This window comes from Rissa tridactyla, chromosome 4 (genome assembly GCF_028500815.1).
Source record: "Rissa tridactyla isolate bRisTri1 chromosome 4, bRisTri1.patW.cur.20221130, whole genome shotgun sequence".
NCBI classification, from domain to species: domain Eukaryota; kingdom Metazoa; phylum Chordata; class Aves; order Charadriiformes; family Laridae; genus Rissa; species Rissa tridactyla.
In genome coordinates this window covers 15,760,802-15,783,413 of record NC_071469.1, presented here as the reverse complement: position 1 = coordinate 15,783,413, position 22,612 = coordinate 15,760,802, and the positions used below count along the sequence as shown (strand labels likewise).

The 22,612-nt window shown below is 37.3% G+C and overlaps 1 protein-coding gene across 10 annotated transcripts in view; it reads left to right on the top strand.

Annotated features, from left to right (window-relative positions):
- The window catches only part of PLEKHA7 (pleckstrin homology domain containing A7), a 167,845-nt gene that overhangs the window by 47,671 nt on the left and 97,562 nt on the right, over positions 1-22,612 (top strand). Inside the window, exon 1 of one of the 10 annotated variants that reach the window (XM_054198364.1) lies at positions 4-11,150. The exons of the other annotated variants lie outside the window; for them this stretch is intronic. Coding sequence (XP_054054339.1) covers positions 11,080-11,150 — 71 coding nt within the window. The 5' untranslated portion in view covers positions 4-11,079. Of the gene's footprint in view, positions 1-3; positions 11,151-22,612 lie in introns of those variants that run through there. 10 annotated transcript variants of the gene reach the window in all.

The window sequence follows — 22,612 nt, the reverse complement described above, 5'->3', positions numbered from 1 at the left end:
TGTATCAATGTTCAGTGCTTGCAAAAAGACTGTAATGTTTCATTTGAAACCCTGTATTTTTTCCTGTGTTTCATGTACTAAATGCCTGAGATAATACAAGGATTTTGTACTGATCTCTTGCTAACCGTTTTGAGTTTTCCATCCTGTAACTTTAAACGTGCATTGTTTATTTAGTGACACGTTTTTCAAAGCTTGCTTTGTGAATAGAATACCTACCTGGAAGTTGTGTATTGTTATCTTAAATAATTAGCGCAGTGAATGTTGGATATTCCTGGCATATACTGTTAATACTGGTCTCTAAGCACTTACATTACAGGTTTGTGAAAGATCCTGATGAGAAGGGTAGGATTGTTTCTTGATCATTGTGGACTTTGCCTTCAAATTGATGATTAATTCTTATCAAAGAGAATAAATATTAGCATTATTTCAGAAGTGTTTAAACAGTTTTTATTATGAGGGATGAAGTGTGGAAGTATTTGTAATGCCTTCTGAAGTAATGAAATTGCTCTAGCAATCAAAAGCTCTCTTGTGAATCTTAATGCCTTCTCTTGGAAAATAGCTGGCTATTTCTTATAATGGCGAGTCATAGGTATTATTGTCCAGGTTTGAGTTTCTGTCCTTTGCATTTTTATTCTTGTTGTTCTTAGCGGGAGGAAAAAAAACCAACCCAAACAACACACCCCTCCTCTCCTTTGGCAAAGCACTTGAGGTTAGTCAGGTGTTGTAAACATTAATCATTTCACAGGCTTCACAAGATTAATGAAAATATAATTAGTGATTTTTATTTGTGTGTGTAAGTACATTTTAATGCATGTCCTGCTTGTCTCATCTGTTTTGCATAGAAATGAATTCCATGCCCTTAAAAAGCATATGTCCCCTGGTACCTTGTACACTGCTATTCCTAGTGCTTTTAGGTATTTCATTCTTTTGTGTTTACATAAATCTCATTGCTCTTTTAGCATTCTATGCAGTCTGTTCAGTTCTTAATAGTGTGACTGATTCAAATGTGTGTTGTATATTGTATCATTTCATGGTTAAGTTTAATTTCTTCCATTTCAAGATGGTGTGTGATACTGGAAATCACAAGAATGTAGCAGAATATAAAGGATTCCGTAGCATAGTTTTTTTTTCTGAGATTAAAGTGACATACCAAAGATTATGCCAAAACTAAAGAAATAAAATAAGTTCTTACATCAACACAGAATCAAGAGTTAAAAAGTTGACTGTTTAAAAAGACCAGTATGAAATATTTACATTTCCGAGAATGGGTTAGATTTCTCTCTAGTTTGTAGTGCTGAATTGTCATTTAGTGGCACATGAATTGACCTAGCAAATGAAAAAGTTTTGCTATGCGAATTAAATTTTTTAAGTGCAGTCAACAAAGACAAGTATAATAAAAAGTACCATCTGTCTAATTAAGCAAATTAAATATTCCTTCAGGGAGGCTGGGATGACATAACCTTGATTGAAATTATGTATAGAATGTTTCTGCCTTTTAACAAAAAACCACTCACCCTGTTTTTAATAGTCCACTTGGGCCTGTGGGGATAAATAAGTAGAATTCAGTAGATGTAATCCAAGAATTGACGGATATGTTGTTTCTCTTTTTAATACTGAGATTATAATACATTAAGATGATAGTTATAAACAAACAATTAATCTTGAACTGATTTAAGTATGGAGTTCTCGAGATATTTTGTGTGGTTTCAGGGATGAATTTGTTATCTTTCCTGTGTCTGAACTTTATTTTTTTTCAGCCTCATAATGACCTTCAACTGGTCTTAATATGCTGGAGTTGATACTAAAAATATTTTATCAAGAATATTTCACATTACTTGTAACAGTGATATTAACTGAATGCAAGCCAGCTCTGGTTTAGAAGCCTTAATTAGGAAAGCTTATTTTGGAAGTGATTTCATTTATCACCCTGACCTCAGGAGTTTGTACACCCTACAGTTTCTTTTTACTCTTTTGAGGCACATTGAATTATACAAATTGCCAACTTTAAAGTGAAATGAAAGTGTTTCATTTGCCTCTAATTGTAACGCTTTTCTGTAATCTGATATGTGATTTGCACAGTTTACAAGACATTGTAGTTACAGTTTATTTGCTAGTAAGAATTTTGAATAGATTATTGTTATAGATAAGAATTTATCAGGGATGTTAATGTAGAATGTCTGAGTTAAAAGGACGCTGTATGACAGTCCTCCTATGTAGAAGACTTTGATTTATCCTGAAGATCAAAAACAGACTCAGCCTTCCTTATTTGCAGTCCTACAAGATGTATATTATATACTGTGAGCTTCATGAAGGGTCAGCAAGCTGAAGTTTGGATGCCATTAAATAGGCATCTGTTCAGTTTGTATTAATGAATTGTGTCTATTGGAGAGAGAAACTTACTACATTCTGGTAGCTCGAGTAAATTAAGATTTATTTGTGTCATGGTGGAGAGGAACCTGCCTTCTAAATTCAAAGTAATTTAAAAAATTGCTTATAATATCAGCATTCTGGCTTCTACATATGTTTATAGCGTCTGTTTTTATTAAATCACTTCAGTCCAATTTACATGCACCCATACTCAGTGAAATACTAGATTTTTAGCAAAACTTTATTCCTTTAAAGTTTGACTGACTCAACATTTTTTTTTTTATTCAATCATTTTAGTTATTTTTCTGTTCAATATTTTCGTGTCACTTGGCAATAAATATTTGTTTCTATCCACTATAATTAATTTCTAAGTGGGATAAAGTAGCTTAATCCCATTTCAGGCTCTGTGTTTTTTTTTTTTTTTTTTTTGATATAATAATGTCATGTCTTCATGAATGCTTTATTTTTTTGTTTAGAAGAGTTATTTCAGATTTAAGAATACAGCATTATTTCATGCAGCGAGAGAATGTAATTTGATTGTCTGATTTTCTTTGAACTGAAAAGCGGAATACCTGCTGATTCTACAACACGCAAGTTTTATACTCTTATGTTTACAAATGCAGTAAGCAGAAAATGGAATGATCACTCCCAAATGGTCTTTGAAAATAGTCAATACCTGGTCCAGGCCTTAAAAGTCTTTGCTCCGTGGAACTGTTTGGGAAAGTCTTGTACAGATAAGGTCAAGTTTTTCTTTTATGAGGAACTAGGTGGGATTCTGGTTTGGGCGTCTTTAGTTTTTTGTGGTTTAGGGTGTTTTTGCTTGATCTGTTTTGGAATTCTCTCCTTTCTGGCCAGTGGTGATGCTGGGGTGGATTCACAGCCTTGCAGCCCTGATGCACTAGGTTTCAGCCATGTGAATCCTGCGGCCTTTCTCCAGCAGGCTGGTATACCTGATTTCAGCTTTCTCAGTGTGGTGCAGGTGTCAGCCCGTATAATTTGTGTACTCTGTAAAGCTGAGGGAAAGAGGTATTTAGTCCTTTAGCCATCTCCTTCCAAAGCCAGTGTGAGGGCAGTGTCAGGCCAATGCTGAACTACTGTGTCATTGATGCTCGCTGCTGCAGCCGGTGCTGTGGCCTGGGAACCTCTTGCTTTCCAGCAACAGCAGTCTTGCTCTTCCAGTCTACTGGCAGGTGATGGATTGCTGGTAATAGCTCTGACTGTGTGGCCAGGTGATATGTTTACTTTGTTTCCTGGTAAAGGTCATGGGGGTGATACAGAGTGAACCTCGTGTGGGAGGGAAACGTTTCCTGAGTATGAGATCATCTCCCAAAGTTTATGTAGGTTAGAATTCAAAGATGTATAGTTCAGACTGCTTATGTGCACAGGTACGGATAAACTAACATCCGTGTACCTCTGACCATTGGTATCAATCAGGTGAATCCTGGAAGTTAGTTTCCAATTGCAGGTTACTTGCTGCTGATTGTTTCAGCTGGAATTGCAGTTGGAGAGGAAGGCAAGGTCATAAGGAAGGGTACTTCCTCCTTCTTGTCTGTGTCACAGCCAATGGCTTTATATCTGAGGTTTCATGACTTGCAATAGGTTAATTTGTAGCCCAGGTATTCCTTTTCTGCCCTAGAAGACATCCTGATGTTTTATTGTTGACAAGAATTTTTCTTGCTCATTCTGCAAATTGTTGTGGACTAATTTAGCCAGCTGTAGGGCAGAATGGCCTGGTTGGGAACATGGTGCCTGGTTACATAGCAACTTCATTGTGATTCTAGGTTTTCAGGCAGGAAGATTCACTGCTCTAGTTCGACAGGACAGGGTTATCTCTCTGACAGGCAGGATGCCAACTGTGTTCAGTTGCTTCTGAATCAATTGAGAACCTTTGGCCACAACAAAGAGTTGTTTGTCTTCTGCCTGAACGCTTGCTAAACGGTAAAGAAACATGCCTTGGTTATCTGACATCTCAATCAAGATTGTAGCTTATTAATCTCAATTCTAATGCATGCTTTCTTTGCATATTTGCTATCACGCAATACTAGTGACAGCCATTGTGAATTCATGGCTGACTGTTGAAACTTCTGGTGGTAGAAGTTACCTGAGATACAGAATAAGTGAAATAATTATGTCAAATAAAATTTGTCCATTATGGCTCCAGGCTCCCTAAATGGCTTTTTTTGGTCTATGAGCTTTAGTTTTTGCTTGCAATTCTTAGTTGCTTATCCCGCCTTCTACATTCAGTGCTGTAACTGAAAGCAGAAACTGAGTTCTATTTTTTGTTTAAAAATCTTGGAAGGTGTGATACCTGAGGAATGGGGTAGTTGCAGTGTAAAACACAGTATTGCACAGGAGTTGCACAAGTGGTGATTGTTTCTGTATGTGAGGGCTTCTGTTTTGGCTCTTCAGTGATGCAGGTTTTACACACAACAGCATACCTCCTTTTGCTTTGAGGTACTGTAGTGAACAACATCGTCCTAGCTTACTCCCTGAACAGATGCTTTGCCAGGAGATGCCTTTTGTGAACTGGGCTAAGTTGCTGCTGCCCTCCAGCCATTCTGTGTTGGTCACTGCTACAGAAGAGCATGCTAAAACCTGGTGTCTTTAGGTGCCATGGGACGTTACGGTAGAGGGATGATGGCAGTATTAATATGTGAAGCCTGAAGAAGGATCCTGTCTTTTGAGCACCAGGAGGACAGTAGAAGGAACGGAGCCTTAAGCTGCTTATAAATGGGGAGCGGCAACTTCCAGGAAGAGGGAGGTGTGCCACTTCCAGTTTGTGCACAAAGGCCAGGAAGATGTGCTTTCAAGTACTAATGACAATGTGTGATTAGTACTTAAGCTGTGATTTTTCTACTTGATGTAGAATTGGAATGTGTCAGGTTGGTGGAGCTGTGCTGTAACTGCGTGTAGCTGGAATGGCTTTTGGGGAATGCTGTTTAGATTGCCTTGCAAGTCAGGGCCCTGGGGTTGGACTTTTGAGCATCTTTACAGCCTGTCTAGTAGTAAAGTAGCTAAAAGCAGTTTTATGTTTGAGCTAAAGATATAATTTTGTTTAGATGAGATTTTAATAACTTTTTAGCTTTTTTTATTCCAGATTGGAACAAAAGCATGAAAAATATTATTTTTTAATCCAAGTAAGAATGTCTGAAAGGACTAAGGTAGCAAGCAGACATCACTCCACTATGAATTCTCAGATGTTTGGAGTAAATTCTAGGCTTTGTTTCAGGTGAAGGAATTTTTAAAATCTAGCTTCAGACTCTGACAGAAAGGCTCAATCCAGACTTACTATTTTTATAAAATCTAACAAATAGAGTATTCGTTGTGGAATTCTTCCAAATCCAATGTGTTTAAAAGTACATTTTGTCCAGTAGTATTTAGCTTTCTATTTTACACTTTTAATGGCTGATTCCTGGAATGATGTTCAGAACACATGGAAGCTGGTGTCTGTCTAGAGGACAACTACTTCTAAGCCGGTGCTGTTGCTGTCTCCGTGTAACTTCTGTGGCTCTGAAGAGGAGCATGGAATGAAGCAGAATTGTTTGCTTTCCTATGTGACATCTCTAAGATTAAGCCTCTGGATGCAGAAATGTGTCTGTACCTCAAATAAAACCTACTGCTATATCTTGCAGTTACTTCTCTGTTCTTCGAAGGACAAATCCTTAATGGAAATAAATTCCTTAAATTTCAGATACTTTCACTTCAAGGCCCTCATTATTTCTACTTTATGGAGTTCCACCACTCTTACCAGTTTTGTAAGTTTTGTTTCAGCATCACTAGACGTATTTCAGAACATGACAGTGTATGGACAGGGAGTATATGGAGAAAATGTAGGGAAACTTCAGTGTCTTTGTGAAGTGTGCAATGCTAAGTTGTTTAATCAGCTGTTGCTTGTACTTTGCGATGTTTACTTTTTAAAGATCTTACTGGGAATTATGTAAAGATGATGGAGGATGAGAATGGGTAAGAGGCAGCTGTCTCTAGGCTAGATAAACGGGCTACCAAGCTGAACAAGCTTGTAATAGGCCTACCTGGATAGTGCTGTGTCTACGGCAAGGAAGCTGCTTTAACAGCAGGAGGGGGAAAGGGGACGGAGAATTAAAGCCTCTGAAAGGTGAACAGAGCAACCAGGTATTAGGAAAGACTGGAAGGCAAGGTAGAAAGTAGATGTGGCGTTTTTTGCTCTGGAGAACCCAGTTTAATTGAAGTCAGAATACAAACATCTTTGTACGCCGCCTGTTTTCTTTCAGAGGTTGCTCGCTTTATTTTTCATTAGGTAACCTACCTGAAAACAACAGCTAACCTGCTTATTCTGTGTCTGCTTATGTGACAGTGATCACTTCAGTTTTCTTAGGAAACTAGGCTGAAAAAAAATAACCTTAGTTCAGTTGTCTGACCAACAAGTTTAGGAGTGCAGCAGACATTTATGCTTTACCATTGAACCCACACGAGTCTGCCTCAGCAAACAGTGAAAGACATCCTTCAGCAGCTAGGTTAGGTAACGCTTTCTCGCATGGATGTTTTCTCCCAAGTTCTGCTGCTTTTTTCAAGTCCTTTTTCCTTCCAGTGCTTTTCTGTTATCACTTCTGTGTTTGTTTTTTTTCTTTTTTGCTTTTGTTTTTCCCCTATATGAATATCCAGTTAGTCTTTAACTCTGGATGAGTTTTAGGTTTTCAGTGATAGTGTCCTTCAGTTTCAAATTTGCCATTATTCTTCAGTGTTGGTGAATACTTCTCTATTCTTGTGTTTCATACGGAAAGGAAATAAAGACTTTCCATTATGTCTTCTAAGTACTGCTCATTATATTGAATATCTGTAATATTTTCTCTGTAAGTAATACTGTTATTTTCAAACTCCACATAATGATTTTTCCTACATTTCCTATAATATTTTTCCTCCTTCTATTTTAGTGTCTGTGATATATTTCTTAGCAGGCAGGGAAAATACCAAATATAACACTATATATGGGAGTAAATTACTGATTTATGGTATTGTTGTTACAATAATTTCTGTGCGACACTTCATTCAATTTTTATGAATACTAAACATTTTATATGTGTTTTGATATATCATCACGTAACTGTCTGCAATGCGCCTGCTTTCACTTCTAGACTTGATGAGGTTGATTTAGCTTCCAGTAATGAGGTTAATTTCTATTTCTCCTTTGGTCTGCCTTTTTAGTTTAAACTAATTTTCCATTAGTTTACCAAGGATGCTACTTGTTTGAAATACCTGAAAGTGGTCATCAGTTTGCTCTTCTCCAGTCTTTCAGCCTATCCCTGCTTTTTGAAGTGCAGTTACACATCGGTTAAGTATAGCATACCTTTTCAACTAGCCAAATTAAATGCTGTAGTGGCTAACAGCTCAGTTACTTCAGCATTAAGGTCACTGTAAATTCTGGCACACACAGTATTTGTGCCTCAAACTTAGTTTCTTTGTTTAGTTTTGCTCCAGCAAAGTAGTAAGTTCTACATGGAATGCTATGCCAAACAATACTAATGTGGTTATTTTTAAGTGAGTTTGTTGGCACTAAAACACGGAAGTAAAATTCAAACAAACATGACTGCACTTGGAACGAAACCCACTTGTCTCTTTTATTGGAGGTGATGTTTGGCAAGTAGGTCTGGATCCCAGAAGTAGTTCTGTACTGTAATCAAGCCTGCTTGTGGAAAGAAATAAAAGGGGCACTCGGTAAATATTGAGTGCCATTGTGTGAGGCTTTCTCTTTGGTCCTTACCAGATTTTCTCTTCCTCCTTCCTCCTTCTTATGCCACAGGTTCCCTTCCCGTTTCCAAATCACTGAACTGGTGTGATGCTTACCAGTGAAGGTTTCTGCTTCTGTAAAGATCACCTTAAATTCAGTTTTTGTCTGCCTATCGTCATCTCACCTATTCCCATCTTTAAATGCTATGTAACACAGTCCGCACATTTAAAAATGGTGTAGTTTCCACGACATTTTAAAATTTAAATGGCTTTTGTATTTAAATTGAAGTTTCAGAGCAATAGCGCTTCTGTTGTGTTAGAGCTAGGAGCAGGAGACAAAAAGAAAGCTCTATTCTGAATATTCCCACATATCTTTTCCGTCAAATGCTACAGCTGTTTTATCCCTTCATAAATCTTTAATCAGAGGATTTCAATACTTAATTACACACAAAAAAATAATTTAACCTCACATAATTCCTTTGCTGTCAGCGAGTATTTTCCTTACTATGTGAATAAGCTAGGCATTAAGGGACTAAGTGATTTTTCGCAAAATGGCATGGCGAGCCATTGGCAGCCTCTAAGACTCCTGGTTTATAAGCCTGTAATCTGCTGACTTGACACTAACATGCTTTTGAGCTGGCAAATCAAATGGAAACACCCTAAATCCTGGTTGGGACTAAGAAGAACTATTCTGAGATGAGAATTACTGCATAAATGTGTTAATGCTGTGATTATCAGTGTCAAGGAGGCACCAAATAAAAAAATAAGTAAATACACAGCATAGAAATGTAAGTGCTTTAGGGACATGCACACAAGATGACTCACCAGGTCCAACCACAGCAGTGTAGCAGGATGACCTGCATGACCCTCAACAGCTGTGGCAGTAGGGATGAAACCTAACAGGACTTATCCTAACATGCCTGCTGAGGCAGCAGGGAAAGGTGACTTGGACGGGCCTGGTAGAGTTTTCTCTTCCTCTCGCCCGCTGTTACCTGTGTGGTTTTTGAGTGTTGTTGGTTTTGGAATTAATGCTCCATACTAGACATGAGAGAGACTGTGTTTCTAAAAGCTACTTTTTCAAATCTGTCTGTAAAAATTCAGCTGATACGACAACATCATTTGTGTTTGAACTGCCTTTTCAAGCCTTCTCTTTACAGCCAGGAGAGGTATAAAAACTTCTGCAAAATGATGTGCCCAGAAGGTTGTTTGTTTTTCCAGGCATATCAGTTGGGCTAATAATAAAAAAGAATTACTTCGCTGGGCAAAGTGTTCTCTCTTCGTGTTATCCTGGCATTTTTGTAGGACTTCAGAAATTGGTCCTGTGTGCAGTGACCTATGGAATCTGCATGTTACTTTGTGTGCAAGTGTGCATTGCATTTATTGTGTAAAATGGCCTGTGATTCCCCCAAGTTGTGGGAACAGTCAATTACTTGACTCTGTGTGACAGTGTGCAGAGCTTATTAATAAGCATTCCCATATTTTTGAGGACCAAGCCCCTATTCTGTAGCATGTGATTGTTTTGGGCTTTTTTTGCCTACTGTTTTATCCCTGCTGGAAATGTTATCATTTTTCACAAATATACTGCCCTTTTTTTGCACCTTGACAAAAACTAGTTAAGCAATGTAAAACATTGCAGTGCTGTTAAAACACTCTAAAACCAGTTGAGTTATATGAACAAGAAACTAAGCATTTCACTGAGATCAGACTTAGTTTTAAATTTAAGATACTTTTAAGGTAGAAGAACAAGCTCCCATTCTTTTAAGTCAGACTTTAAAAGGTACCTAGAATAGCAACAAAGTTTTGTACCATTTTCCTAATGACTGAGATTGTGATAAACCGAGTGAAACAGATTCAATCTGTTTCCAATACTGAGATAAAATACAACAATACGAGAGTAAATAGTATGTCATGGGGTAGAGGTATTAAATTAAGCATTTTAATGTTTTCCGGTGCAGCTAGCACAGATAACGAAATAATTTTAAAATCTGTTTTATTTAATATTTTGCATAAACTAAGCAAGTCTTGATGTGAGGGCACTGTACACCTTCTTTACTTTAGAGTGGCGTAGGCAGATAATCATACTCACATGTCTTCCTGCTTTTTAGTTGTCTTTTCCTCTCCCGAGGAAGGCATGCTCAAATAAGCTTTCACGTAACTTACCATCGTACTGTATATCAAAAGAAATCGCGCTTTTGATACTTCTTTGATTTAAGCTGTAGTAAAATACTACAGGAATTGCATGCAGATAATTTTATTTCTGTATTCAGTAGCTTAAATAGTGTGGTTTAAGAGTCAACCTCCTGTCCTTCCCTCCTGCTTTCCCATAGTAGAGAGTGTAGCATAAGAGGATTCTTTTTTAGCAGGGGAAAACTCAGTATGATTTTTCATACTACTGTGACGTGCAATGCAATCTGATGGTGCTTATAGAGCAGTAGTATGCATTGTACATTTAACTGAAATTTTTGGAAGAAATTTTTATCACTGAGTTCAAGGTCATGGATCTCATGCATTTTCCAGGAAATTCTTGTCCTGGGCTAAAATCGTGTTTCACCTGCAGTCTGGATCTTCATTAGCTGATAGGAGGGATTTGCGGCATTGGCAATAAGTTCTGCTGGTTGCTGGCTGCCTGCCAGCGCAGGGCTGCTGTTGAAGACAGCAGGTCTCTCTGCCTTTCGCCAGCCTGAAAGGCACTGTGTTTTCAAGTAGAATGCGGCGCAGGATTTTATGTCGACTCAAAAGCGACGGGCTGTCCTTGCTTTACTGAAACAATTGCACGTTTCTGATTTTGTAGTATGTGATGTCATGAGGGTGTTGGCTTTTAGGAATTTCACTACTGAGGAAGCAGTTTGACATGCAGACAGAATCTTCAAGACCTTCAAATATGCACTTGGTTTCCTTTTAGTTAGCTTTGAACAAAAGTATAGATGGATACATATATACATATTTTTTGGTGAGGAATTAACATATGGAATATAGAAGCAATTTAAGTGGATACAATACCTGAAGGCAATGTCGAGTCAGTCTGGATTTTCAAACTCTGTTCCTCTGCCGGGATATCCATTCTACCAGGTGTCATGCAGGTATATCGTGTTTTAAGTTTTATCTTTTAATACCGTTGCATATAAAGCCGTAGCGTGATGCTTGTGTTAACAGATTTTTGTTTGTTTGTTTCTGTTTCTTTGTTCTCTGAAAAAAATTATGAAATCAGAGAATTACGAAGCTGAAAAACATAAAAACAGTTTTACAAAGCTTTATACCTGATTTTATCATTAGGATTGCATTTAGGTAAAGCAAATATTTTTCTATTTCTAAAGATACTAAATATTTTGAGAATTTTTCTGACTGGAAAAAAGAAGCTGTAAGCCTGGAGATTTTTTAAGTGAGTTAAGTATTCATATATTTCAGTCGTTTATTAGGAAGCAGATATCTATGGTGTTGAGAAATGGAAATTATACAGTTTTCTAAAAACATTAATAATTTTAAGTCTTTTCATGCAGGATTGCATAAGGTAAATAAACAAAAGTGCTTACTGTCATTATGGTTTTAAGAGAATTCACAAAAAATGTGCACGTGTGGAAGGGTGATAAATGCTAGCTTTGTGATAAAGCTTAATCATACAGGCTTCTTATTCTTTCGTCTTTTTTACTTCGCAGTTCTGTTTTCCTTCCTTCTGAGAGTGCTGTATAACAGTTTCCTAGTGAATGGGTTGGATTCTAACCATGAAATTACTGTTCCTGTTCTGGAAGACTGTGATATTGCATAATAATTAGAGGGAATGTGTAACAATACTTCTTTGGCTGAAAGAGCTCAGGTTTCTGGCACACCTTAATAAAGGAATGTAATCTCTGTTTATTGTGTCTAAATCTGAAGTTCCTGCCTCTCATGCTGCAACAATAACAGAGGGAGGGGAAAATCGGAGTTGGAACAGGAGTTTTGTGCTATTACTCATCTTTCTGTTACATGTTTCAAGAGTAGAATAAGAGAATAAGTTAATTATTAACATGTTCATATCCAGAGAATGAACTTGACAAATAATCTTCATAAACTACGGCATATGCAGTGTTATGGGTTAATTTTTGTAAGGCTGCAGTGACAGTCAGTTGTGAATAGAAACAAAAGTGGTTCTGCATAGTGTTCATTTAACCACTTTTCTGTGTGTTTCTTGAAATAAATTCTGGCTCTTATTTGCGTATTTGTATCTCTGTAGCACTACCAGGCTGTCTGGTCAAAGGTACCAGAAGTGTTTTATTGAAACCAGAGTTAGTCATTTAGAGGTCAACCATGATGATTGCTTATGGTTGTTGTCCTTTGGCCTAACTTTGGAGGATGCTGAAGTCTAGTAGCCTTTCTCCTTTTTTTTCTGGCCTTTTTTGTGATAGTAGGGAAGAATAAGCTGGAAACTAAAAACAACAGAAATTCAGTAAATGGCAGCTGATGTAAAAGCCTTCTCTTCCCAGAAGTGTGTTAGATGCTTAGTCAAACGCACACCTTTTCGCTCCTACTCCCTAAGATCAAAATGGCCAGAGCCTACCACCCATCTTCCTGGTTTCCACGGTGACCTTCTGGGCAGAATGAAGGTCTCGTGAGTGAGTTCCAAGTCCGCACCTTTCTGTTGTAAATAGAGATAGATTGAAGTTCCTGAACTTTTGAATCCCGGTTGTTTAACTGCATTTTGTTTTTTAATTCTCACCTCTCTGTTCCTTACGTGTTTTTAAATAATTATTCTGCACTTCAATGAAACCTGTGTTTGATAATTTTCAGATAAGATGATTAGCTTCTGTGGTATGCAACTGAGATAATTAAATTCTATTTTAGGTATGTGGAATTGGGTGGACTTACTTCATTTCATCACTAAGTCGTTATGACTTTGTGACTCTGTTTTTGTTCCTATAAAGAGAAATTCTTTACATTGTGTACAACCACTGATAACTTCACAGCTCCAACTATGTAAAATTAGTATTCCTGCAGTCATTTTAGAGCTCATCCTCAGTGCAGAATTTTCCTTCAGAATAGTAGCACATGTCCATTTCTGACTGGGGATTAATGTAGTTTACAGGACTGAATTAGGATTTTTATTCCACTCTAGTCTTCATATTCTAGTGAGTTAACATTTTCCAGTAAAATAAATAGGCAGCGAGACTACTGTTTATCATAAATGGTTTGTGATCTCTATGAAGTGGAAAGGGTTAGTGTACATTATGCGAAGTTTGTATGTTGGCAGAGACATTAATCTAATATGGCTTGCATCTGGGATGGCATAGAAGTCTTGAAGAGAGTTCTGGAAAAGATCTGTCTTCAGGAAACTTTGCCTTTTGTGTAGGCAAGATTAATTTTCTAGATATCAGAATTATCATTGGAATTGCATGGTGTTTGGAATTAATTGTGTTTTCTGTTACACTTAAGGAGTAGTAGTTTAGGTATGATATTTTTGTGGATAAGTGATCTGAAGTATTGATGATAGCCTGTTCTGAAAGAGTGTACAATCAGCATTTTGTTCATTTATAGTTTTCTAAAGATTGCTCAGGACATTGTTCATACTTGATCTTGGAGACGACCAAGATACGGTCTCCAAAACTAGGTCACTCAGCGTGGCATGATCTCTTGGTTGGCTGTGAATTATGGAATTGCGTAAGTCAGGAGTTCATCTTGCGGACAGTGTTTTTGAGCCATATTATAACTAATTTTTGGTATCCATACAACGCAGAATTGGATTTTCTTGGGAACATTTCCATATTTGGATGAAATTTAGGGATTAATAGAATTTATGTTGAGATTGATAACAAATTTCTTGTTGTTTCTTTTATGGCACAACGTAAGAGATCTGATTTAGATATTAGTTGTAGAAAATACTTCCTGAAGTAGTTTATCGTCTGTTTTTTACAGATTTGGTATTTAATATAGAAATTAAAAGAAAATATTGCCATCTATGATTCCTGTACTTCAAGCAGCAACAAATGTAAAATTAGTATTGGTGGCTCAACTTTAAATGGTAGCCAAAGCATGCAAGTAAACCTGCTATGTGCTTCTTACAATGGCTGGAATGGCATTAGCCATGTAGATTGCATTTTTTTCAATTGCTTAATGTTGTAGTGTTCATTTTCTTTCATATATCACATAGTGTAGAAGGAAGTCTGTTCAAAAGATAGTCTTTGAAAATATGCTTTTAATTCTTTGATTTTCATAAGCTTTTAATCACTAGAGATTAAGAACAAAGTTTTCTCTGGCAGAGCTTGCAAAGGCTGTGCTCGTGTCTTTTTCCCAGTTACCCTGGTATGGCGAGAGACCTTTTTTGTAAGAACATTTGCTGTTTCTCATTGCTTTAGGCTGCTAGAGCAAAAGATGGTAGACTTACGAGTTTTCCTTTGGCAACGAGAAACGGAAGAGATCTAGTGTCCTGGCCATGTTTGACAAGAGAAGCCAGAGCTTTCAGCTCCACTGGGATATTAGCAGATTGTAGCCATTTTAGAAAATGGTGATCGTTTTTATGTTTGCCTGAAAAATACACATTCAAAACCAGTTTTGAGTAGGAGGACTTCTTGTTACTAGGGGGAATTACACAGAAATGTGAGATAATACAAACCCCAACCCTGTCTCAGCTATGGAGCAATTACTATTGTTTCTGTAATGGAGTTGGAGTTCTGCTGGTAGACCGTGATACTCTTCATAAGAAGATTCCTCTTTAGAAAGAATCTTCTTGTTTCTGTCACAGATGCAGAGGGGTCAAGACATGGGTGTTCTGCATAGTTGAGAGATTAATTTTCAGTAGTTACATTCAAAGTAGCTAAAGAGTTTTTAGGGTTTCTCAGGGCTGTCATAGTCCTTTGGCCTAACCAGCGTCAGAACCTTCTGCAGCCCTTTGTAATACTGGAATTTCATGTTCTAGGGAAGCTGATAGAAACAATGTTCACAACAGAAGGCTGCTGTTTAATCAATACTTCCTTGGAATCGTGCATGCTATTATACTTTTTCTGTCTGCTGAAAACAAGAAAAAATAGCTATGCGGTGGGGGGAGAGTGAAAACTTGTAATTTTGTGAATTGAAGATGAGTCAATTGCATCTGTGCAGTTGATTCCAAATGCAGTAATGCAGATCTCCTCCAGTTATAGCAATATCATAAATTAGGTGTTATAATTGAAACTAAGCAATAAACTGACAGTGCTTAACTGTGGAAGGGGAAGAGATCTTGCAGCATTAAGCTGCTGCTTTTCCTTTGAGGAGGGAGCCACTGCCCACTTCTAATGTTGGGCTTTAATTAGCATCCATTTCTTAAATTAAAAAAAAAAAAACACCAACAAACCAACACTGCTGTATTTTTAGATAGAGGAATAAATCTTGATCATCTCCGTGTTGTAGAGTGTTGGGAGGAAAGCAAGTGCTTTTAAAGAAACACAACAGTTAGTGAGTTTTCTTTTAGCATAATCTGACAAGTTTAGTTAAACTAAAATCTTTGAGAAATAATGAGGTAAGGCAAATATCAATCAAGAATAACAAAAAATATATTAAAATATTTGCTTGTTTGGTAGCGTTAACCAAAATCCTGGGTAACTATTTAATGTTGCCGTTCTGAATATTCAGCAGTATGCGTGTGTATGACAGGGATTTACAGTTGCATTTTTCTTGGAATAAGATGAGCAAAGCTTCCTGTATTTTTTGGTCTTTGTTGGTTTGGAGACGTTCCCTTTTCCCTGTAGGTAGAAGAGGAGGAGAAAGGGGAGGGCAGAGTTTTTGACAAAATTGACAAAAAATATGCAAGAACATGGTGTGCTAGATTCGAGCTGGCCTTAGAAGCTGTTTCTCCATAGAATTTGATTTTTATATATACCTACAATAAAATGTAGCTTTTGTATTGGGAGAGGGAGATCTGTCACTGCTTTTTAGATGAATAATTCCTTTTCCAGGACTTGCAAGAACTAGTGAAGAAGGCTGATGGCTGCTATCACTAGCTATCCCCTTTATGTCTAAAAAAGAATATAATAAATTCTGATTTAAGTAAGAGAGGGAACAATCAAAACCTGAAGAAGACAGTTTTATATATTTTATCCTCTCCAATATTTAAAATGTGGGCGGGCTATTTTTATATTAAAATGGTTTAAACATTATATAATTGCTTTACAGGCAAATGTAAAGATTGCTTTTAAGCAAAAAAACACCCTTTTTTTTTTCCAGGGGGCCTCATGATTAGAATGTCAGCAGTTATTTGGGCTTGACAGAACAAACAACACATTAAAAAGTTTCACATAATAAAAAGTAACTCATTAAGCAAGATTGAACTTGAAAAAAGGGTTTTGCTTGCAGGGAATAAATCTTAAGTACGAGCTGCTCTCTGAGAAGACAAAATGATAGGCAAACTGCTAAAGACGAAGCAGGTTGCAAGATCACCATCTCTAAATTTTGTCCAGAAGTTACAAGTACAAAATCATGAGTGAGAGATGTTGATTCAGGTGTGGACTGGGGTTGCGGTTCCTGTGCGACTTTCTTCAGTTGCTTCCTTGGAAAAGTAGAGCTGGGTAAGAATGCTTTTCTTCCAAAATGCCTCTGGTATGGGAAGTGTCTTCTCCTTGCCTTATCTTCTGCCTCTCCTTCCTCATCGCTTTTTTCCTCACTTTTATTTTATTCACTTTAAAAAACAAAACAACAAAAGCCTCCCCTTTTCTGTCATACCTGAACTGAAAATGAAAAGCCGCAGTTCTGTGTGAATTGGCCATTAGATCGACCCAATCCCACACGTGGCTCCGTTGTGATCTGCAGGACCAACTGTGAAACTGGGGGGGGTGGTGGTGGTGGTACATTGCTGGTTCCTCCTGTGTTGAGTTACGTGGGGTATTGCCTTCTTTAGGTGTGTGAGTCTCTTCTGACTTGTTTAATACAAGTTACCTTCTGGCTCCTCAGGTGTCTTTCCACATTCCTAGCATGGCTCGGGTTACACTTGCTGAATGTGTGGCAGATTGCAACAATTCATTATAAATCATTCTGTCAGAAAAGAGGAAACTCGGAGGAAAATGTGAGCATTATAATAATGCTATCTATTAAGTATTCTTAAAAGGAGACAAAAGTATAAACTGCATATGATGCAAAGCAATAGCTCTGAGGTGGATTGCTTGCTTTTTTAATTCATTCTGACTGCAACTTTGAATATTTTTTTGTTTATTTTTTGATATCTGGTATTTCAGGCTCTTACGCACAGAAACATTATTGTAGTTCGTCTTCTAATGACGTTGATATTTGGCCAGCAGAACCAGTTACAACAAGTTCTGTGTTACTTTTTCCTTAACAGCTATTTTCTAACATATTCTTCATTATAAAAAAAAAAAAAAAAAGGAAAATGTCTAGTGTAACTAGAGATGCAGATGTAAAATCATTTGTACTTTCATTATTCTGAGGATTTCGGCATTAAAGGGTAGTGTGTTTCTTTATTTTAGGAACATTGTGCATTATTTCTGTTGTTTTAGAGAAATTTGTGCATGTCTCTGTTCTGAAACAAAATCGCTCTGTTGGTATAAGTATACACTAACTTGATTTCCTGAATGATGATGGTTGTTCAGAATTCAGTTCAGTTCTTCTCTTCTTTCCGTTACCATTTCTGCCTCACCAGTTGACAAATCTACTTACGGAATTTAGTTAACAAATTATCATAGTTCTTGGTTCAGTAGTGTGCTTCCCAAGATTTACACTGTGATTGCTTCTCTTAGAGCTGAAGCTGCCTGGATACCTCTTGGATACTTTTAAAATCCTTACAGGGATGTGTCTGGAGGTTTTCTGAAATTTACTTGATGTGCTTGGGGGTCTGGATTATGCAGCAAAATGTACATCAAAGAACCATCCTGTAACACTGAGAGTTTATGTTCTTAATACATTGGTTTTGAAATTTAAATATGGAAACTAACTTTGTGTCTTGGAAATGGAGCCTAGAGAGAAATATTGTTCTTTCTAGTATATAGAGAGGAAACGTTGATGTGTAATGAATCCTGCAGTTTAAAGGATGGTCCTAAAAATGGTCCTGGTTTGTGCAGCATTTAGTTGATAACTTGAGAAATGTAAACTAGGAATTTGTTACAATTTGGTTTGAAGAAAAAAAAGTCGAAGCACTAGCAGAAAATTTGTAAAGCATAAATTTGCAAGTTTCTTCTTTATGCAAATTAAAACTTATTAAATCAGAAATGAGGACATTGCAGAAGCTTGAAAGTTATTTTTAAAACAATTAACTATAGGAAAATTATAGCCAATGTAGTGATTTATGTTTAAATTTGAATAATTGTCAGCTAATATTTGAATTATAACAAATTGTTAAATATAGATAGTATCTACTCAAATAACATGTAGATTATATTTAGTCTCACTTTTTATGCTGTTATTTTGGCAGATGTATGATTTATGACATTGTTAATCCAGTTTCATGAGTCCTGCAATTCAGTTGAAGGACATCTTCCTGCAGAAAATGAGCATAAATTTGAGCACTTAATAAGTGGATACTTATATATTCCATTTTTACATTTTTTGCAAAAAATAGGCTGCTTCTTTCTCACATGCTGAGGAGAGCCATCTTAAATTAAAGACACTTATTTGAAACAGTCAGTCAGTCCTGTTGACGTGTAAATGCCTCTGTACACTGCTGAGATGACTGCAATGCAGATAATGCTGATGGTGCCAGCCTTTTCAAAATTTACATCAGGTTTTCAGCTCCTGTGAGAGGTTTCATTTACTCATAACTTTAGGTAAGGAATAATCATCTGTAGAAGACAAACAATTACAGTGGAGAAGATTGTAATGGCTGAGACACTGACCTCATGTGGGGAGGGTGCCAGGACACCACATAACCACACCGCTGCCCCAGCACGTCTGTCTCAGATACAACTTGCCCCAAGTGACAAATCAGGCAAATCATAGAGTGCTTTCTCAGAAAATATCTTTTTCAGGCATTGTTGTGCGTTGATGTCTGTTTGGAAGCTCTTGGATGTTGTACTATGAAGTTTTGCTTGCTGTGACGTTACTGACATTACTGCTGTCTTCCTTGTGTCTACTGCCTTCTCCTGAAGTGGGACAACATCTCTGCTGTTTTCTTTTACTCTCCAAATTCCAACTGTGCCTGCACTTTGCTGCCCCTTTCCCTAAAATGTTTGAAGACCTGTCCCTTTTCCCTTAGGATTTACAGAACCTCCTGTTAAAGGCCTTGTCTCTCTGCAAGGTTATTGTAACTTCTTGCAGCTCTGCAGCACTTATCCTCCTCTTCCGCTGTAAGTTATCCGCATTTTACCTACTGCTTTAACTACATCATCTTTTTAAAAAATCCGTTTCTTGGCTCTCCTGTTAAACTGCATCAAGTTCAAGCTTGTCTTTCTTGCTTTAAGACGTGTCATTACCTCTGTCCCCACTCTGGTTTCTTTACCAGGTTACTCCCTCTGTTCAAGTCTATTCAAATGTGGCTGTACTAAAAATGATTTGCTTTACGCTTGTCTGCTGTTGACTAGGTAAGATTTCTAGATTTGAAATATATCCTGGTTTACAGAATTTGTAACTCTTGCTCTGTAAGAGTAATTACTCACTTATTACTGTTCTGAAAACTTAATTGTTTTGTCTTTCTCAGCCTATTCTGGCTTTTACTGATTTCCTTCCCTTCCTCCCCCTATCCTTTTCCAGGTAAAAGCTAGAGTGTTTCCCTATGTTTTCCTACAGCTGTTCTGTCTTTTCTGTTGCTCTAAAAGTAAAAGACAAAGTTGGAGCATTACCCGTAATTGTGGAGTCTTTTAATTGTGCCTTTGTCTTCTGTTGGCCTCATGTGAGGGAAGGTGGGTTCCAGGTGATGTTGGAGATCCAGAAATTTTTACAAGAGTTTCTCTGTTGTAAATTGTTCACGCTAATGAAAAGTCAGCATGTGTATATCGATTAGAGAAATGTATATTTATTGGCTTGCAGGTCAACTGAATTTTAATTATAATGATTTTTCAGGCTCATCCACAAGATTCTTTTGTTGTTTTAACTCCAGCTTTTGTGAGCTGTTCTGTGATGTTTGAAGAACAGTAGCAAGTGTTGATGCAGGTTTTGGTTGGGGAAAAACGCAATCAAGTTTTTGTTCCGTTTCTGACTATTCATGTAGACACCTTACAGGCGGTTTATTTTCTTCCTGCACTGTGTTAGCATGGATGGATAAAATGCAGAATATTTAGTATGTGGCCTGTGTCAACTTGTAATAGTAAAATCTCAGTTCACAATTGAGAATTGTTCCAATTGAGGAAAAGCAGCACTGATCTATTAATGCCTGCTAAGTCTTTTATGTTCCTTCACTGGCAGAATGTTTTTCCTTTATGGGTTTATTGCTGCTGTCTGCCAGGCCTGCTTTATTTCTGTGCGCTGAAAACATTAGGCTAATCTGCAATGGATTTGCTAATGTAAACTTTTCTATTGCTATGCACCATGGGCCTTGATTTCACTCCATTGTGCTTTCTCTATATATTCTTTTCTGCCCACTCTCACCCTGCTGGGTCATGATTTGCTGTGTTTCAGATGCTAAAAGTTCCTAACGATAAGCCCTTACTTTTAAGCACAAGCTGTTCTGAAAAACCTCAGTTGCTTATATGTCATAATTTTCCATGTTTTAAAACCTAAATTTTCTTAACAACTAAGCTATTGAATGTTTGTACTTACAAGTTTGCATAGTCTACTTATTGCAATGATTTGAAAGAAGCTTCCTATGTAGTTTACTAATATTCATTAATATTAAAATATTCTTCTGAAATATTCTCTACTCTTTCTAGGTTCAGTTTAAACTCGGGTAGAGTATGGCTTATCAAAATTGAGATGCATACTCCCATAATCTCTGTTCTTCTTGTTGAGGCTGTGAGAATTTTTAGAAGTTGGAAGCTTTACAGATGGGTAGTAAGTTGCAGCATTTCTTCTTTTCTACTTTAGTATTGGACGGGTCAGAAACTGCAGTAAGTGTTTGGGCTTAGGTTCTTTGAAGCAATGCTGTTGCCTTGTTAGTTCTGTTAAGTAGTTGTGTCCCAATACATGAATCCGTTCTCTGCTCTGTTATTTTTAAACTATTGTCTCTTCATTGGTTGTTTTCCCAGTTGTGAATATCCTCGTGCTGTTTGTTTTTCTTGACAGTTTATTCAGCTTCTCGTTGCATGACATAGAGCATATTAAGCCCAGTTTGAATATTAGCCAGAACTTTATTGGCGGAGAGACCATTGTTAATCTGCTGATCGTTAAGTGCACTGGTTTGGAAGTGGAGATCTGTAAACGTTAGGACACGCATCTTGGATTCAAGCTGTGAATGTTTATATACTTCATAGAAATCTGATGAAATACTGGCAGCCTTCACTGGAGCCCAGCTAGAGGCACCATGTATTGCGCAAGCTTTTGCGGTTCAAGTTTAGATATGTAACTTAGATGGTTGAATTATTTTTTTTCAAAGAAAGATTGCCTTTCTGGGCAGTGGAAAGACAAACTGCTTTAGAGCAAATTCATAAACTCATATGCCATGAATTGTCCCATATGAATCTGCAGAAACTAGTTTGAATGTAAGGGTTGCTTTTACTGGGCTATTATACTACTGTCAGCCTTCTGATACATGACAATATGCATCTTTAAAACTTGGAAGTCAGAGCTATGCAAACAACCATGGGCACTCAGTACTAAGGCCAACCTTTTGGGCTTAAAACATAATTGTTTGTTCCCAGTTGGCATCTGTTGCTTCCTTTCAGCTGTTGGTTTATTCTGGATTCAAAGTTGTCATGACAGGACTCAAGTCACAATGCTCTCATTTGCGCATATTGCTGTGCTCTTGTGTGGAGAATTCTCACACAGAAGCTGCAGAAGTTTTCTTCAGTGCTAAAGCAAGGGCAGAAAGGAGAAATAGGAAGTGCCTCTAGGACAGAGATGGCTTTGCAGTCTTCCTGTCAGACAACTGTAACGCTGCTGCGTGGAGTTCAATTAGTATTTTCACAAAAAATCCTGTACTTCTGTTACCTTGGTCAGATGTGATTGGTAATTTGGTTTTTGCCTAAGCAGGCATGCTTTTGCACTCCTCTGGAAAAATGCTTCTGAAGTAGTCAGAGCAGACGCAATAACACAAATGGTCTTTGAAGAAGAAATAAAGGTTTTTTCCCCACGTCCCGAATCTCACTACCATTGTGCGTCCCATCCAATTTGCTCATCTGTTGCTCTTTTTAGGATTCAATCTGGATTTGGTTTTTTTTAATGAAAACAGTAATAATTTAGTCTTATTTTTGTTACACGTAACACACTTCTATTTTGTAAAGTACCAATGCCCTGCAAGTATGTTTCAAAGAAAGCACAGTCTGTTTACTGCCTGTTTGAATCAGTGAGTTTTGGTGCCAGGACATGAAATTACGTGGGAGTCTAATCTGACAGTAAATGTGTGTGCGGTCACTGAGTAATCACTAGAAACTTTCTTTCTGAGAGTATCTGCAGATTAGTTCCTTGAGGATTTCTTTTGTTCTCTGATTAGTGAAAAGCAAAAGATTTTAAACTGTGGTTTATTGTGAATATAGAGGCAAAAGGACTTTTACTTGCGAAGGAGGGC